The sequence below is a fragment of the Poecilia mexicana genome, unplaced genomic scaffold (genome assembly GCF_051168715.1).
Source record: "Poecilia mexicana isolate PSO_F unplaced genomic scaffold, ASM5116871v1 scaffold_22, whole genome shotgun sequence".
NCBI lineage: Eukaryota > Metazoa > Chordata > Actinopteri > Cyprinodontiformes > Poeciliidae > Poecilia > Poecilia mexicana.
This window is the reverse complement of record NW_028263391.1, coordinates 18,818,990-18,837,256: the sequence shown is the minus strand read 5'-3', so window position 1 is coordinate 18,837,256 and position 18,267 is coordinate 18,818,990. Positions and strand designations below refer to the sequence as shown.

At 40.2% G+C, this 18,267-nt stretch overlaps 1 protein-coding gene across 3 annotated transcripts in view; it reads right to left on the bottom strand.

Annotated features, from left to right (window-relative positions):
- Window positions 1–7,236: 7,236 nt before the first annotated feature.
- kif26ab (kinesin family member 26Ab) overlaps window positions 7,237–18,267 on the bottom strand; it is an 80,888-nt gene continuing 69,857 nt past the window's right edge. For all 3 annotated transcript variants that reach the window (XM_014987090.2, XM_014987092.2, XM_014987094.2), the window contains 9 exons: window positions 17,801–18,063; window positions 16,871–17,054; window positions 16,116–16,275; window positions 15,690–15,852; window positions 11,522–14,771; window positions 10,581–10,774; window positions 9,664–9,687; window positions 9,256–9,406; window positions 7,237–9,158 (listed from right to left, as the gene is read on the bottom strand). In XM_014987090.2, the coding sequence (XP_014842576.2) occupies window positions 8,974–9,158; window positions 9,256–9,406; window positions 9,664–9,687; window positions 10,581–10,774; window positions 11,522–14,771; window positions 15,690–15,852; window positions 16,116–16,275; window positions 16,871–17,054; window positions 17,801–18,063 (4,574 nt within the window). In that variant the 3' untranslated portion in view covers window positions 7,237–8,973. The remainder of the gene's footprint in view (window positions 9,159–9,255; window positions 9,407–9,663; window positions 9,688–10,580; window positions 10,775–11,521; window positions 14,772–15,689; window positions 15,853–16,115; window positions 16,276–16,870; window positions 17,055–17,800; window positions 18,064–18,267) is intronic.

Genomic DNA, 18,267 nt, shown 5'->3' with positions numbered 1-18,267 from the left:
GTGAATCAGTTTTGTTGCAGCAGAGACAACGCTAAAACAGGCAGGAGACCAGACCTTATTTAAAGAAAATAAAACAAAACAGGTCATCAAATGAGCACTAAATGCCTCCTGGACGAACTAACGCACACAAAACCAGCTGTTTCAGAGACTTTCAGGTTCAAATTAAGAAAAAGACAGATCTTCTGGCTCTCGCCATAGCCTGCTGAACTGGATGTGTCAAACATGAATGAAACTGGTCAGATGATCCTTAAAATATGTTAGTCTGCTCTGTATTAAAAAAAAAAAGTTAACAGAGACAAAGGAAATAATGAGGTGTCAAACTCTAGTTCTAAAGGGCTGGTGTTGTACAACTTTTAGATGAACACACCTGAATCACATAATTAGGCTATTAACAAGACTCTGTAGAGCTTGACTGTATGAGTAGATAATTCAGTCTGTCGAGTGAGGCATGTTGGATTTGGGACACTTAAAAAGTTGCACTAGCATAAGACCCTGAACCTCCAAGGCTGAAGTTTGGCACCCCTGACAAAGGGTACTAAGTGAGAAACAGAAAAAAATGAAATGTGTCCTGACCTGAGCTCACAGCTTGAGGTCGTGTTCAACGTCTGGATTATCAAAAGCTTTACCATTAGATCACAGAAGAGAGAAACCCAGCAAGGAAGCGAAGTAAATCTCTTGGATTGAAAATCAGCCCCAATGGTAGTGAGGCAGCGTGAGTTCTAACTAGGATTTATTTTCACCTCATAATTCCAGCATCTGTGACTCTCCTCGAAAACATGCTCTGTTGAGTAGACTTTTTATGATGCATACAAAATCCAAAATCCATCTTTTTGGTTTATGATAGTCATGTTATAATACAAAAAAATACAATACACACCTCAATCTTTAAAATTTAGATTTTTTTTGACAATTATTTCTTATGTTGTGCTTTACAGCACAGTTTAAGCACTTATTTGTTCATCTTAATTAAGCTTTTTTCACTGCAACCCATTTAGCAGGTGCTTTACGTTGTAATGTATTTATATCAAGTCTTTATAATAAAAATCATTTTTATAATTTTTTTGTCAGTATTGTCAGATGTTTTGGATTGTATTTTTGTTTTTACCTGGCTCATTTTATTGTGATGACTTACTTTTCAGTCCAACTTAAGTGCTTTTGTCTACATTTGACTTTTAAAAGTAAAATGTAAAAAAAGTAGGATTGAGTTAAAAGAATACTTTTTCAGTAGATTTTGTGTACAAGCATAGACAGCACATACAACAACAACATATGAATGTTCAAAATAAAACCAATAAATCATCATATCACTGGCAGAAAGAGAAACTTTATGTTCTGTGTGACATTCCCAAATGGCCTGAATCCTAGAGAGAGGGAGTTAATGGATATATTACTCGGGTCATAAAATAAAAGTCAAACCAAAACCAAATTTTTTCAAGGCCGTGTACAAAGCAGCTAACATCCAAGCAGTCAGTTTATTTTTACGGGCAGTTTATTCGGAACTTAATCTGCAAACCTTTTAAAAAGTAAAGTAGAACATCAATCAGTTCACCTGTAGACAATGTTCTGAAACACAGTAAACCGCTGGCAAACCAACAGACTTTATTTTTTGTGTTCATTGCTACCAACCTATACTACAATGAATATTCATTGCACATAAAGTCCAACATCAGCATTCTGAAAGCAGTTTAAAGCAATGTTTTCAAAACAAAGCCTTTATGTAAATCAGTGGTTATCTACAAGCGATCTGGACCAGGGGGCCGCGGAGCACAGATTAAAAAACAAGGTTAGTGCTTTCTTCGACAAGGTCAGCGCATGATGTACTATAACGCAATGAAAAAGAAGTTTGCGGCAGACGTTTTAATTAACGTACGCTTGTCTCCGCTTAAGAAATGTTTAAAAATATCCCATGCAAACCCACTTGCGTCTGATTTATCTCCGTGTAGTTTTAAGGAGACGTTATCAAGAGAACAGCGCTGCCTGTTCGCAGTCAGACAGCATCAGTGGCGGTCTGTGTGGGTGTCACTGAGTGAGCGTCTTTATTACCTAAACACTCATTAACTTGGCAGCTTACAGGCCATTTGAACTCATGACCCACATCCTGCTTCTCATTATTGTGCAAACCAGATAGGCCGGATGACGACTCAGGAAGTCAACAAACGGGGGAAACAAGGGAGCTAATTCACATAATTTATATTAATATGTCAAATTATGAGCTGGGCATTATCTACAGTGTAACAGCTTCTGACTGCAATGTCCTCCTCCCTTATCTAGATGTTTTGTTGAATTAAACACACCAAACATGTTTAGGCGATTTTTAAAAAGTCCGATCAATTAAATCCTCAATGAATAGATTGTTTTAATTTACTCTATGTGACAGCATGTTAATAGATTTGAATGATCACTCATCCTAAAAGAATTTACAACAGAGACGGAGGAAAGCTTCCAGGCGAGGTTTCTGCGAAACCCCTTACACATGCAGTCTGCTTTGTGGATGGAAATGTCAATAGTTACGACCCCCCCGAAGCGCAACTAAAGACTGTGTGTGAGGTTAACGTTTTGGCCAGCCTCTGATCAGTTAAGGACTCCCTTCCACACCAGCTTGTTGTAATTATGTGGAAAAAGTGGCAGCATGTGGTCAGGTTTATGACTCTTCTTCAAAGAGCGAGCCTGGTTTGCTCAGACCAATCTGGGTGACGGCAAAGCTATAAATCCCAATCTGAGCCAGCTACTGCCACTAAAAGTGAGTGTGGTGAAGTGAGAGTTCAAAAAGCCCGCTTTCCTCGTAAAAATGCATCTGAGGCCCATGATGCAGATTTGTCTCCAAACATGAGGTAATTTAATGTATAATTAGGGAATGTATGTAAAAAAAAAATACGCAAAACAGAGACTGAAAGTTATTTTCTTTGAAGCGTCAATTAAGCAAAACGAACTCATTTCGAAAATATCTGACTGAAGACATGAAAAAAGAGAGTAAAGCAGCCTTAAAACTGTAATGAGACTTTAATGGAATAAGGAAATCACAGTCTCCAAATAAGGGTGTTACAAAGACCTGAGTTTTGAATGAATTACAGAAAAACTTAACTTAAGAAAATATAGTCGGATAATTTAGAGCATCACAACCCTTGCTTAGTGCTACGTTGGTGTAGGGGGGGAGGTCTTGACTTTTCAGTGAACTCATTTTTATTCTCACAAACACCCCGGCTCCCCCGCTAATGATAAGAGCCCTGAGGCAAGTCAGGTCATATGGGGCTGGCTGTGCTCAGACAGAGACCGTCAAGACATCTGCAACAGCCTCAGCCAACTGTTTCAACTCTGGCACACACACTGTCTTGTAAAGGTTTTTGCAACCCTTGACCTTTACGCATCCTGTCACGTTACATTCTCAAATTTCATTGTATTTTCTCTCAATTTTTCAGCAAATTTGTAAGTATTAAGTAAAAGAAAGTAATAAGTGATCACAGTTTAAAAAAAAAAAAACAACTAAAAAGTGTGGCATATGTGTTCATCTTTGACTGGACCATTCTAACTCTGTTCACTAGTTTAGTCTCGATATCCTGCTGCAGGGTGAACTTCTGGCTCAGTTTCAAATCTTTTGAAGCTTTGAACAGGATTGCCATGCTCCCATCAAATATCAGCTTCTGTGTCCTTCTAAATTTAAGAATCCCCACAGCACAATGCTGCCCCCGTCATATTTCATTGTGGAGCTTGTCTCTTCAGAATGTTAGGTTTTATATGTTGACCACAACTGGCACGTTTACGTGGACATTCAGAATGGACGGGCTATGGGAATAAAAATATGTCATGTGCCCCAATGGGAATATTCTGAAATTGTAGTCCGAATGAGAGGGGTGGTTTATGCCGATTAAGCCTCCAAACAGCGTAAACACTTGTTCTGATTGCGGCACACTAACCTAGTTGAACGTTACAGAGGGAAGTGCAGTAGTTGGAGTCATCACAGAACTTTGAAGGATGTTTATTTCCTTCAGATCTCTTGTTCCATAATACAAGAAGACCAACAGCATGTGTTGCTTAGTTTGTACTTCAATTAGAGAGCGGAGTAACATCTCAACCATAATTAGAACCTGGCACAGAACAAACACACTACTGCTTTGGGTTATTCTGGGGTGGGGGTTCAACACAGACGGAAGAACAACTTCTTTTTCCGTGTTTTTTAGGGAAATTTTTACTATTTTAGAAAATAGAAGCACATGTCAGTGATTCTATTCTGAATAAATTTTGTGCCCATACAAACGATATGATTATCTAATCCAAACACGTTTAAAGCCATTCAAAGGACCATTGTCTACATGTTTGCTGTGTTTAGGACAAACTTAGGAACTTAATGGGTATGTTTAAAAAAAAAGAAAAAAATCTAACCATTTTTATTGTTAGATTTCTTTTTGCTGACCTCTCAGTCCTGTTCCTTCTTCCTCATGATGCTGTTTATTCTCAACAAAGTTCTGAGTTCCCAGAACAACTGTGTTTATACAAGCATAAAATCACAAAGCCTAAATATTCATTAGGCCCACCAAAAGCAAATGCACCTGATTTTAGTCAGTGATATAATAAAGGGAGCAAAATACAAATGTATGCCACAATTATCTACAACTTTGTATTGATCTTATCCACAATAAATCCCAAATAAAATACATTTATGGCTGTAAAATATGAAAAGTTTTAAAGAGGGAGCATTTTTGCAAGGCACTTTGTGATTTAAGTTCAACAAGATAATGAAACAAACTACAAGGGGGACAAAAACTAATTAATTGGAAATAAATGTATATCTAGTGCAAATTATGTGTTTCGCTGCACACAGTTTGATACGATTTGTCAACACAATGAGCCAATCTTCACAATGATGGGAAAAGTGCCAAACTCACCAAACCAGAAAGAAAATGCCACCCCCAGCATCTAAAACATGGTGACCAGCTGCTCTCTCCAGTCAACCAAATTAACCTCTCAGGGTTTTGATCAAAATGGAATTAAAACGGGGGAAGCAAGATGTTATTGCACAGCAGGATTAAGCTTCAAGCTGAATTTATCCACAGAGATACAGTATATTAATGAACAGGACTTCGTGTATCATATTGAGCAGCAGGTCGTTCTGAAAGAGAGTTATTAATCTCCCCAGACCTGCACCTTCTCTTCTAATCTCATTTCCCATTTGTCAAATTCAACCTTTTTGTAAGTTCAGTATTTGACCTCTTCTGACTCAGGTTAACAGAAAAAAAAGTACAGAAAATGCCACCAATTCCACCTCCTGTAGCACATTGAACCCTGGAAATGAGAAAATGTTAAAGGAACAACTTATCCAGATTTGTTTGAGAACGTAAGATATTTATAAGGGAATGGCTAAAAAATGCATTATCGTAGAATTAGTTTATACTTCTATAGAAAGGTTTCTGTGGTCTTCCTAACGTCTCTGTTTCTATAAAATTAATACTTCTTTCTATGCTTATCACTAAACAAACTGGAGAAGATTTCTGGAGCAAATTTAAGAAGTGGTCATAAAAACAACTGCTCGTTTCTTTGCCAATACATTTAATATAATATAAAGAGCAGATAACTCTTTTGGCATCTTTGTTTAGTCTAAATCCAGATTAACTGGTCTTGCAGGTTGATGCTACAGCTAGCCCAAGACCAAGCCAAAGCAGTCTTCCATCCTTCTACAAGTTCACTCTCAAAAACATTTATGTGGCCAGTATTTTATCAACTAACTCCAGCAATCTTTACAATGGGTGACTATTTAAGAGGAAGCTGGTGATTATTTACACAGGAAATGGAGGTATGAGGTGTTGCACCACTAATGATGTCTGAATCATATACTGAGAATGGAAAAGATATGCTAAAGGTTTTCTGGATATGACCTTTTCTCAAACAGCGACACTATTTTAGTTAGTTCAAATACTGATACTTTAGGTCTCTCGAATTAACTGCACACTATTGTACTTAACCGATTAAAATTTCTTGGTCTGGAGGAATTTTGAATTTAAATATTATTCCTTGAACTGTTAATCATCTTGCCTTATTTTATTCCTGGGAATTATTTTTTTTACGTTCAGCTATTTTTTTAATGTAGAGACTTTGTGCATTGTGAGTAGCAAACATCAGTTCTAAATAAACATTTAAAAAAGTCATATCACTATTTTGCACATATGTGCTTAAAGAAACTATAGATCAAATTGGTTTAAGAATAAGTCTGTAAAATAAAATGTTTAAAAAGTGAAAATGTTCAAATACTTTCTGGTGTTAGACGCTACAAGAATTCGCATGATTGGCCCCGGTCAATCATTGTAGAAGGTTTGTAAGCAAGAAGTACACACCCCTTATCTTTAGGAACTGAGCTTCAGTGGTTCATCATTGCTAACGGGCTGCAACCCTGACAGCCGATAGCGCGTAGAGAGCGGAATACCATTTATTACATTTCTAAAACCCAAACGAGTCTGGAATAAAATGCTTGAAATGGATCAAGGCCTGCAGTCGACCACATGTCCAGTCGGTTGAATGAAACTGTGATCAAAAGCAACTATCACATGTTTCTCTGCAAGAAGGTAACTGACACTAAACATCCCATTTTTGTCACTTGATAGTCAAGTCAGACATCAGTTAGTAAAGGTAATTATTTTATGTGTACTGGAACTTCAGTATTTACATTTAAGCACCTTTTTATGCTACTGTTTCTTTTTAAGCAGCTTTTCACAAGTTATTACTCACCCGCTTTGTACGTGCAAAATGCGTCCGCCACAGCTTTCGCACTCACGACAAATGAGACTTTGTGTCCCTTATTCTTCGTCTGGCTGCGAACATTTGGGCTTTAACTTTGAATTCTCTGTTGTTTCCCGGAAATAACCTTACTGAACCGATGTAGGATTCGTTCAAGAATTTCCTTGCCTGCCGACTCTTCTTCTGGCTCTTGTATTTTATTGGCGGATGGCAAACCAACTAAAGGTTCATATCTTCCTATCCCAAAATTAGAACTATTAGGGCTTGTAAGGCCAATCTTAAGAAATTATATTATTACTTCTTCCAGCGTCATGTCAGTTTTCCTGTGACAAATTATTATAACCTCACTTTTAAAAAATTTTTACTAATTATTTCATAAGATTTGAGGAGATTCTGTGAAAGAAGACAAATTCTTGTAATTCAGTAAACCAAGTTTCCCCTTGTCTGGATTTGTATTTTCTTGGCAAAAGCCCTTCAATTTTGGATGATGAAATGACCAAACTTGTTCACATATGTAAGAAGAAACGTTTTATTCACAGATACTGGGAAAAAAAACACAAGCTGCCATATCATACAACTATACACAAGGTTTGAAAATCCTATAGAAAAACAAAGATCTTAGAAAATATGGGTTTTGATATGAAACAAGACCTTACATATTATCACATCTATGAAAAGAAGGTCTGTTTGTTTTTTGTTTTTTGTTTTTTTTATTCATGAGCCCATCCTCTTCCTTAGTGAAAACTGAAATTATTGTAAAAAATTAGAATGGTAAAAATGGAGAGTAGAAATCATCTGTAAAAATGGTTAAAAAATCTCATGCAGCATCTTCTGTGAGGGCCTGAGAGAGCACATCTTTGTAAAAGGAAACAAAACAAGCACACCTAGATAAATCATAGCCAGTCTGGTTTTTCATGTTTTTGGAACAATCATTCTCTCAGATCTCTCTTCTTCTCTGTGTGTCAGCCATTTGATTCATAAACGCGTTTGGGTGGCTTCAAAGAGCCGATATGATTGATTTTTGCTGGACACCGCTACAATCACCGTCCATTTCTGCATCCTTTCACGAGAGGAAGCAGATTTAGTCATTGTGGGAGGTGCTTATTAAATGTTGCCATGTTTTTTTCTAAACAGTCTTGTTTCAGATAAAGATTAACGTTGCTGCTTAAAGTAGTTACAGTGTAAATGTGCTGGAATGCATAGAACTGAGGCTTGGTAGCACTTGGGAAATGCACTGTTTAGGAAAAATACTGTACAGGAAGAGGCTGGCACATTGGTGCTGTCTCATTTGTGTCTTACATTACATAGTCCAAACCATCTGCAAAGGAATTAAGCTCAAAGATGAGCATCCATAGACCTACTGTCACAACTGAGGGTGGAAAAATCTCTCAATGTCCATCACAGTGCCTTTCTGATTGTTTTGGCTTCATTTTCTGATTTGCAGAGAGATAAACATCAGTTAGCACACTTCGAATAAACTTTGCTTGCCATCAAACACACCAGCTGATCCACAGAGACCCATTATGATAAAGGCAACTGTAGGGAAAACAAATCATTTCCACCCTGTGAGTTTTTACAGGCCAGCTGACAGGAGGAAAGGCGGTCTGTGATGAAATAATACAGTCCAGTTTGAAAGTCTAGAAAACTACAGAAATACAAATCGAACTTAAGGCGCAAGAGGCTGAATGACCAATGGGGAAAATGCTGACTTGAGGTTAGAAACAAGAGAAAAGGCAAAGTCTGGGACCGCAATAACATTAGCTTATTGCTTCTTATTTTTTCTTTATTTTTCCCACTTAAAAAAAGGTTAATTGTACACACCACACATTCATTTAAATACACTATACAATGCGGTATAAAATATTTTTTTTCTTAAAAGCAACGTGTTCAGGGTTATGTTCAGGTATGCTTAAAACACCTGCGTTGTATGAAAAATAATGACTCAAAAAGAACATTAAAAAAAGGCACTTCAGGGTGTTTGTCGACTTTTCAGTAAGTGATAGCCACTGCTTTGCCATGAAGACAACAGCGTTTGTGCTCACGCTTCGTTCCTCTGCTCTGTCCTAGACAACGAGGCACTGTAGCTCAGATGGTCGAGATCTCCTATGTTTTTCAGGAAAGCTCCGCTCTTGTCCCCCGTCCGTCTCTTTTGTACTTCATTCCAGTGATATCTATAGACTGACTGCTACATCTCTTCTACCTTTTTCTTCTCACTTCCACTTTCTTTTTGATTCCTACTTGCTTTTGTCCTCAGACTTCAACTTCCCGCAGTCCCTCTTGAGTGCCGGGTGTCGACGGCATGCTGATGTCGAAACAAGTCACCATCATGACGTGGGACTTGCAAAGATTGACGCAAAACTCCAACTCCTCTGTGGCCTGCGCCAAGGCCTCCAGGTAATCTGGAGACTCTTTATCCATACTTTGGTCCACGTCAACTGTTGAGACAAGAGACCTTGTCTTAGGGCTTCAAACAAATGTATTTTTTAGGCTATGGACTGAAATATCAGTACACCAAAAGTAACAGTGACTTACATTCTCCAACCCACTTGCTCGGATCCATCATTAGTCGAACCTTTGTGTCCTCTAGCTCCTCCAACAACACTTGATGCTTTGCTCTTAATTCCCTCACCTGCTGTTGCCTTCTCTCTAGCAACCTCCACTTGCTGTTAAAATACACCAGACCCTAAAACAGGATAAAAAGGGGATTATTCATTGCAGCAACCAGAGGATTCTGTAGAATCCATTAAGAGAGAGTAAACAAGCAGTTTCTAATTGTGAAGAGTAAATCAGTAAAGTAAGCACTTTGAATCAAGTCTGTATATTTCCTTTTTCTGTCTACCTAGACCACAAACTGCATATTGAAAGTGTTACATTTTAAATGAAGTATCAATTTAGATTTGCTTAATACAGAACCTCAGCCAATATGAAAAATAAGCGTACCTTTTCAACTTCTTGGTAGGGTTGCTGCAAGAAATTGAGACAAAAAGTTGGATCAGTAAATGATAACCATGTATACTAATACTGCAGTAGAAACACATTGCTACATCATGATGATTCCACCACCTTGTTTCGCTTTAGGAATGGATGAAGTGCAGGGTCAGTCTTTCTACTGTATTTTGGTGATTTCTGGATTTTATTGAAGTATATCAAAATAAAAGATTCTAAATTTAAATAGAGATTTTAATCTAATCTCAGAAAAATACCCTGAAGATCGTAGTTGTAGTATGACAAAATGTTGAGTGTATTAAGTTTTGTGTAAGACAGTGTAATGGTTTTTCTAATTGGTTGTTAATATTTTTTGATCAAGGTTTTTTTTTTTTTAAGAAATATATTTATTGTTTTCAACAAATTACTAAAAGATTACCTAACTGGAGAATTCATTTGGAAGTGGTTTTAGCAAAGTGAGGATGTATTTGCATATGCCCACGTGGTCACTCTATTAATATCCGTCTTTTGCTTTGATTTTTACACAACTCCCTGGTGTTCTCACATTCAAATCAGGAAACCCTTATCAGTGCACTAGACTTCTGACATTCATGGGGAATGCTACCAAAATACCACGCACAAAGTCTGGACACAGACATTTTAACGCCAGGATTTGCTGCTGAGCTGACTGAAGGTCAAACGTCTGGGGCATATTATTCTTGTCCTACTTGTTAAAAGGAAATTAGATGGAAAAGATTCAAGTTATTTCCACAAAGTCCTATAAATCTTTGTGGCACATCTTGAGAATGTGTGGCAATAATGCTGCACTTACAAAACAGGCTTAGCAACCAGAAGTCACAAGCCCTTCACCCAGACATGACGAAAGTTTAGCAACATGAGCTGCAAGCAGACTGGATTGACCCTCCGCTCACCTCTGCGGTTTCCTCCTGACGCCGTCTTTGGAGCCGTTCCACATCATCAATCTCATATACTTTGATCTCAAAAGGCTCTTTCAACTGTCCAGACATAGGAGGCAAGTCCACCCACTGGCCTGCTGGGGCCACCTTTTTCCCCAAGGACGATGTGTCTGGCAGGGGTGCAGGAATAAGCCGCCTTCTCTGGAAGCCTTAAAATATGCATACCATACAGTTAGATAAGCATTTTCTATGTTTGGTTAAGGACAAGGCAAGCTTACACAATGCTATCCAAAGTGACTCACAGGTAAAGAAAGTACGTTACAAGAATAACATTTAAGCATCATTGAAGAAGAATTGTTTGAAATGAAAACAAATTAATAGCCAAGACAAAAATGAACTAATCAAGCTGTATTTACAGGAAAGCAGTAGTAAACAGTAATGTTGCACTGGTTTGAATGAGTGAACAGTTTTTACACATCCCAGCTAAAGGATGAGCTGCCATGCTCAATACCACGTTTGGAGTCAATATACAAGGTTTAAAAATCTATACTTTAAAAAGATTGAGCCAGGGCAGTGATTAAAGACTAATAAGATATGATTAATTTTTGAGGTGCAGGTCAGAACTCCGGCATTAGAAATATGGAAAGAGCTGCAGCTGCCCTGTTGTCTTTTTTACAGACATCACTGCATTATTCAATCCCACAAAAAAATTAAACTCAGCACAAGTTTTTATGTATCTTATTTTGACCTGAATCACTACTATATTCTGTCAATGTTTTTAGGATGGCCAAAGGCTATTTTAGCAGTAAACTTGACATGTCCATAACAATATTACAGTTTCCCGCATGCTTTGTGGTCTTCAACCAATGGCCTTTCATTGTGTGGACTAAAACCAATGACTTATGTTTTTTCTCTGTTATTCTCTGTGCGTCCATTACATTTGTGATTTTTCTTACCGTTAGCTCTTTTCTTGGGATACTTGGAGCTCCTTGCTCTGCCTGACGATGACATCCCACTTTCACTCATGGAGTCAAGGGCAGACGAAGCACTGCCTGTGGCTTCACTGTCCCTGATCATGCTCTCATATCCGCTGCTGCCTCCGCTGTGGTAGAACAGAGCTGTGCGGCCCATGGCTGGAGGCAGCTCACCACTCAGCACGCTGCTGTTGTCACTGCCATGACCACTGCTATAGCGCTGAGGCCGTCTGGGAGCAGTGATTTTACTGTACGGAGAAGGCAGCATGGCTGTGGGAGACTTGTCATCAGCCACATTTACTCCACTGTCATTCCCACTGTCTGAATCTCCTGAACCCCTGCCATGCTTTCCTGATATGTTCCCCGTTGCAAGTTCACTCACACGACTGTTTGCGGCCCTAATGGCCTGCTTTGTGCCCATGATAGTCCCTCTCCCAGGTTTATTTGGGACTGGAGCAGTAGTCCGAGAGCCTGATGGTCGTCCTGATGGCGGGAGGTTGGCATTAGTATTCCTGGTCACAGGAGAGGCCAAAGATTTAGTAGAGGAGCTGAGGCCCTTGGAGTTATTGGCTGATAGTGAGCGTGCTTTATTTCCATTAACTGCTCCCAATGCTCTCGTATTTACAGAAGCTTTAGCCTGACTTGGCTTTGTGTTGTTTCCGCCACTTTGAGTAGATTGGAAGGTAGCTATCGGAGAACTAGATGAATTAGGAATACCAAATCTTGGAATTGACTTGTTAGATTTGCTACCCAGACTTGCTCCACTGTTTTCCCTGCTAAGCGTAACTCTGGAGCCAGAGAGAGAAAGGCTTTCACACCTTTCAAGTGACATTTGGCTGCCGTAATGCAGACCAGCCTCTCCTTTAGAACCTTTGGCCTTCAGGCTAGAGGTAACTTTGGCTGTGTTGAGGCTGGAGGTTTTGAAATTGGTAGAGTCTGCTTTTCGATGTACCTCAAGTTCATCCTCTGATACAGCTGCCCTTCCCCCATAGGTCCTTGCTGCCTCTCCATATGCTGACTTTAAGGCACTTTGGGGAAGCAAAATCTTAGTCTTGTGATCAAGGCTTGATTTCCTAACTGGAGGAGGAGGTGGTGAGGTGCAGCCAGGCTTGGGGAGATTACTTGCTTTCTGTGAGTTAGCCTTGTTGTTCTTCCCTAGCGAAGAGAATTTAAGGCTTCCAGAAGATGAAACAATATCTTGGCTTCCCTTGTGATCAGAGGAGGAATGAATGACGGGCACCGTCCCCAGGGTGGTGGCTCCTCGCCTCAGCTGAGGCATTCTGCTGGGTGGATTTCTGGTAGCTGACTTTTCACAACCATCAACCACTCTCTGGGATGAGGTAGACCCCTGCACCTTGGGAGGGTGAGGTACACTGTTGCTGTTGTTGGATGTTTTGCTGGAAAAGACACCACAGGGGGGATTTCTAAGAAATCTGCTGGTGCTGCTGGGGTCAGAAGTCTGAGGTTCTGCGTGGTTGTTGACGCGCTGCCAGGGATCCTCCTGTTTAGCTTCTTGCCTCGGTGGATCTCTAATGCTGCTGCTGCTACTGCTACTGCTATGAGAGATGGATGAGGTAGGTTTAATCTTCCTGGGAAGACTAGAGTGGACAATTGAGGAGCCCTGTGGAAGTGGAGGGGAGCTCACTGAGTGAGCTTTGGATAATTTAGATGTAAATCGAAGGGACCCTTTGGTTGATTCTGGGGATTGGGGGCATCTCGTCAATGACAGTTTACTTGATGTGGCACTGTCACTGTCTTGTTCAGAAAAACTGAATCCACTGTCATTTAAGGAGCTCTTAGCATCTCTTGTGGATGACATACAATGAAACATTTCAAGGGAATCGAAGTAAAAGGTGGACTCTGGCACTATTTGTTGGGCCTGTGGAAGGAAAACATCTGTTGAATGGGCCCCTTCACTTTCCAAGGTGCAGACACTGACCTCACTCAACCAAGAACTGATAGACGACCCCCTGCTGTCTATACACTCCATTGTGCTCTCCTGGGTGGGTGTCACCATGGCAATGTTGACCTCAGATCCTCCCACAGTTGATGTGTAGGCATCAAATTCATCGTTGATGCTGCTGATGATGCTGACAGGCCTAGAACCAGAAGCCAGGGCCTGAAGTGAGCAGTCACTGTTAAAGCTAATAATGCTTGATGGCCGACCCTTATCTACAATACTGCCAATAGAGAGCTCTTCCACAACGGTAAACACTAACTCATCCTCCCCATTCAGCTCCACTGGCTGCTGTAGGGTGACAGTAGCTCTAAGGATATCTCGATCCAAGCACCTTTCCCTTAAAGTTGAGCGCACTTGACACACCTCTACAGGTGCTCTGAGCAAAGGCGATGTGCAAGGGTCCCTTCTTTTAACAGCTTGGTGGCTCATTCCCACCGGTGGCATCCTGGTGCCTGATCGTTCACCTTTTTCAGGATTTTCCATTTTTTGTGAAGGAGGTGGAGCTGGCTTCGGCAAGGCTTTCGTGTTGGGATAAACTTTCTCCCTTACTACAGGCTCCAAGCTTATGGCTATGGGAGGTGTTGATCTGTTTGTGGTGACCTGGCATTTAGACATCAATACCTTCTCACCATCTGCACTGGTTCTGCATACATTTTGGACAGTCTCTGCTGGCACCCTTTCTGAAGGCATGCATTGCCTCTTGTTGGCATCAAGTTTGGGTATAACATTGGCACTGCAGGATATTTGAATAGGGATAGATTGTTTACTTGAGTTTCCCTCTTGGTTGTTGTAAAGATTTACTCCAGTCTTTGGTGAATTACAGACTTGGTTTTCCTTGGATTTTTCTGTTTTAGGGCTAGCCTGGTTTCTTTTGCCTTCTCCAACAAAGGCAGTGGGCTCTTCACTACCATCTATACACTCCAGTCTCTCCTGCAGCTCAGCAAATGTGTTGCATTTAAAGAACTGGTCTCTATCCTGAGGGCCCTCTTTTGCAGATCTCTTCTTGTTAAGTGAGGGGATAATGGGAACAAAGGCAGGCGGGCCTTCATTGTCACTAAGCTCTCTATCTGAAATTGCAGTTCCCCCAGGTCCGACATAAATGACGGTATCACAAGATTGTTCACTACTTGAAGAGTATTCCGGGTCGCTGAGCAGAGCTGGCAGGTCTGGATCCAGAGCTACTGTCCGAGGGTGGAACGGTCTTAAGTGTGGTGGTCGTCGAACTCTGCCTTCCTCACAGGAACTTTCCCCTCCAGATGAACTGGATGCATACTTCAAAGAAGAGCAAAATCAAAACATATAAGATTGCTATTATAAAGAACATTAGCTGCTTCAAAGGAAAGCTGTAAAATGCTTCTTTTAGCAATAGCTGACCTTGGATTCTTACTAATAAGATGAGCTCTGTCAAAGAGTCAGTTTCAAGTCCTACATTTAAGTAACTTAGTGTTGTACATGGTTTGTGTACAGGGTTGAAGATTTTTTTTGAACAGTCTGATGTTCATCCTTCACTCTTATAGAGGAACTAGTATCCTGTGATTACTGCTTGTAGGGACAAAGGCTGATGCAGTCCCTCAATGAACATTTTGTGTTATAATTAGAGCAGGTGACATTTTATTGGTCTAAAACATTAATGTGATGACCATTCTATTTTCCAAAACCTTTTTAACTGTTATGATGGATTGCAGATGGGTTTTTAATATTTCAACATATTTTAGATTGCATGTCAATATTTATCTAAAGGTTAAAAGTACACATCAATAGACACATGGAAATTAATGTCAGTAAAACAAATTGCTGTATCTGAACAGCATAATGATCATCACTGGGACCACAACCAAATAAATACAGACTGCTATTGGGCCTCATTAACTTTCCCTCATCACATTTACTTGGGCAGTGCTATCGATTACATGCAGAGGAGCTGAGAAAAACTTAATCTGCGATATGGAGTATGATATGGGTGCATGTGTAAGAATCTCATGTTGATGCAGATTTTATCTTGATTAAAAATAAATTTACACCTCAAGAAGACAACAAAACTGACCATGACATGTTCTTATATCGGTGACAAACTGTACCTTTTCATATGTACAAAAAAGTCACATCAGTTGCTTTAAAGGCAAATACCATAGCAACAAAAAGGTAAAAAGGAATGCAATCTTACATATATAGAACATATCTTCAGCATACCTTTGATTTCTTCTTCCTCATACGGTGAATACGAGAAGCCAGCTGGATTGTGTTGAGTGAATCAGCATAGTGGGCTGGGGAATCTGAGATATGGGCAATCATGGTGGTTCTGCAGTTGATGTTGCCGAGAGACTCCCTCAGCAACATTGTTAGTTTGCTGTCCCTAGAGAATGAATTAAAGTTGCTATTAGCAAGCGGCCCTGTCATGTTTTAAAGCAATAACAAAAGTAACGGATGTGTTGTCTGGGGAAGCGTCCTTAATACGTGAAGTGAAAAAAAGCTCCCAGGTGACAAACTGTTAATCTTTCAATACTTAAAATACTATTACAATCTTGTGTTACACAAGGAAAAGATACTGTCTAAAGGCAAATAAATTGTCAACCCATGCAACTGAAACAAACCCATAATCAATTATGGTTTTCTTACCTGTAAGGTACATGTTTTGCTCCATTTGTCAAAGCCATTATGACGTTTCCCAGAGCGTTGAGGGAAAGACACATGCCTCCACCTCCATCTCTGCTTTTGTTCAGGACCTTCTCACAGCTTCCCAAATCAATAAGGTGCAGTCTGCTCCGTCCACCCGACACTGTGCCAATGGAAGAAGGGGAACCAGGTAAGCAGAACAAAGACATTCCCCTTTTGAAGTTACAGTGACAGGAGCGACACGGCACTGTGTCAACTGTCCGGTTTGTTTCGGAGAAAGACTCCCACTGAGGTGACTCAGTTAGGGAACGACCAGCATTGTGAAGACAAAGGAATACAGTTGATGGATCAGTAAGTTTGTGGAGAAGTTTAAAACAATATCCAAAGCTACTAAATCCTATCAAATCACACCTAACAACACCTCTCTTAATCCAACCAGCTGGATTCCCAAAAAATGTATAACTCTGGCTTTGTTGTTTATGTTACGTAAAACATAGTAATAAATCCACCAAAATCAGGATTAAATATCTATTCTAATGAATGAATAAATTAAATAAATGATTCCATATTTAGATATTAAATGAGGCATTCATTCTTAAATCAAGCACATCATATGAACAGTTATCAAATAATTATTTATTTTCAAGACAAATACACTCTTTTAATCTGTCGCGGTGCAGGAAAATTCACATTTTTACTGCAATGTGAATGCCTCAAATGTCAGCTTGGAGGCTTGAAGATTTTACAGAAATACTAACTTCCTCCTTTGCCGCTTTTCTCCATGCGATACTGGTAAATATGTAGTGTGAACAGCATGTGCGAGTTGCGCCTTTCATCTTCATCTGCATCTGGCCTCCTGGTGCTGCGTGCGGCTAGGGCTGCGTCCAGGAAGAAGGCGGCTTTCTCAGCAGTTGGGGCTCGAAGCTCGCTCTGGTTCTGGAGCTACAGGGTTGAAGAGCAGTGGCGAGGTGAGCAAAAGAAGGTGCAAAAATGGAGGCGCAGTAAAAGGATGGGAGCCTGTTAATTGGACCCCAGCATATATTAGAGTGTGTCTCCGGGGCAATTAAAACAGCAGATATGCACACAGAAGGAGGAGGATTAGGAGAGGTAAGGTAGGAGATGGTAGTGTACAAATATAAAAGAAAAGGGGGGGTGGACAAGAATGAAGGTAGAAGAGATCATACAGAAGCCCACGCGTGGCTGCCGAGAGGAAGACGAGCTTCACAGGACTGCATTTCCTTTGAAGTCAAAGTCCACAGTTGCCCCCAAAAACAACATCTGTCAGCAACACCTGTGAACACCTTCAAACATCCACTTCTTACCATCCCCCAGTATTATTTCTATTGTGTTACAGAGGCCTGATTCTAATTCATCCATAATAGATGCTGACAGGAGAGTCCGCATGAGAGAGAAGAAAGCTATCAATAACATAGATGAGTTTGGCTTATACATTAAACATGGACAGAAGAAGTATGATCGAGACAGATAACTGGGAAGTCCTGGGAGAGGTGGAATAAAGGAGAAACTCGCACAGATGCACTAACAAGAAAGTTTAAATCTCTTTGGAGGAAAAAAGGAGAGGTGGATCATAGGAGAAAAAGATCAATACTCGGATAATGCTGGGCCCCACGGAGAGAATGAAAGGATCAGTGAACAAAGGAAGAGTGAAGAGCTGTAGCGATACTCACCTGAGTGCCACAGATGGGATCCTCTCTCAGATGGATTCCCGGGGACTGGCCCTCCTGCAGACTGCCTGTTGACACCTCAGACAACAGGTCCTTCAGCTCTTCGTCTTTCCCAAAGATCTCCACAGCAGACACGCGGACTGAGAAGCGAGTGCCCGTCTTCTCCTTGCGCTCGTTGATGAGCTTGAAGAGCCAGGAAATGGCACAGGGCACAATGCCCAAGCTCTGAGTGGAGCTGTCTTTGCCAATCATGGTGTATGTTTTGCCTGTTGAGTTAAAGAGAAGGGGACAAAAATGGAAATGTAACGAGAAACATTTATTCTCACACATAAAATGTCTTGTATTTCTGAACCTTGATTTTGTCACATTACAATGGCAAATATAATCATTTTTATTGGTATTTTATGCAACATACCAACACAAATTCGTGCCTAATGGTGAAATTAAATCTTGTTTTAATAATCTAAGAA